The following is a 625-nucleotide window of genomic DNA, read 5'->3' as shown; positions in this document are numbered from 1 at the left end:
TCACCGGCGCGAAGCCAGCCGCGCTCCGGGGGGGAGACAAGTAAGCCATCCCCGTGTCCCCACCGGTCCCCGCTTCCCGAAAGCCTCCCCAAAACCTGGCGAGGGGCTGAGCCGCCCCGTGCCGCCCCCCACCGCCCCAGCCTCTCCCCCCCCTCTCGCAGGATGGAGGACCAGTTCGCCGCCCTGCACGAGAACCCCGACATGTGAGTAGGGGCGCGGGGAGGGGACCTGGTGGGGAAACGGCCCCCAGGAGCTACCCGCCGTCCAGGGACATCACTGGTGTTTACGGCCAGCGTGCCTGATGGACGTGTCCTGGTGTTCCCTTGGAGCACCTTCCCCTGCTCCCCGTGGGGGACACGGGGGTCTCCGTTTGGGTCGGATTTGGGACCTGCACCCGGGATGGTGTGGGGACGCCGTCCCTCCCCACCTGGTCCTGTCACCAGCTCTGTCCCCGCAGAATCATCGCCACCCCCGGGCGCCTGGTGCACGTGGCGGTGGAGATGAAACTGAAGCTGCACACCGTGGAGTACGTGGTGTTCGACGAGGCCGACAGGTCAGCAGGGTGCAGGGGGGGTCCCCTGGGGGTACCTGGGGCTGCCAGTGTCCCCGCATGTGGGGTGAGTGA

General features: G+C 69.1%; 1 protein-coding gene across 1 annotated transcript in view; it reads left to right on the top strand.

Annotated features, from left to right (window-relative positions):
* The first annotated feature begins 162 nt into the window (after positions 1 to 162).
* DDX54 (DEAD (Asp-Glu-Ala-Asp) box polypeptide 54) overlaps positions 163 to 625 on the top strand; it is a 4864-nt gene continuing 4401 nt past the window's right edge. The window contains exons 1-2 of the mRNA XM_009330882.1: positions 163 to 203; positions 458 to 553. Coding sequence (XP_009329157.1) covers positions 163 to 203; positions 458 to 553 — 137 coding nt within the window. The remainder of the gene's footprint in view (positions 204 to 457; positions 554 to 625) is intronic.

The sequence above is a fragment of the Pygoscelis adeliae genome, unplaced genomic scaffold, assembly GCF_000699105.1.
Source record: "Pygoscelis adeliae isolate BGI_AS28 unplaced genomic scaffold, ASM69910v1 Scaffold358, whole genome shotgun sequence".
NCBI lineage: Eukaryota > Metazoa > Chordata > Aves > Sphenisciformes > Spheniscidae > Pygoscelis > Pygoscelis adeliae.
The sequence above is the reverse complement of the archived record's forward strand: the minus strand, read 5'-3'. Positions and strand labels throughout refer to the sequence as shown.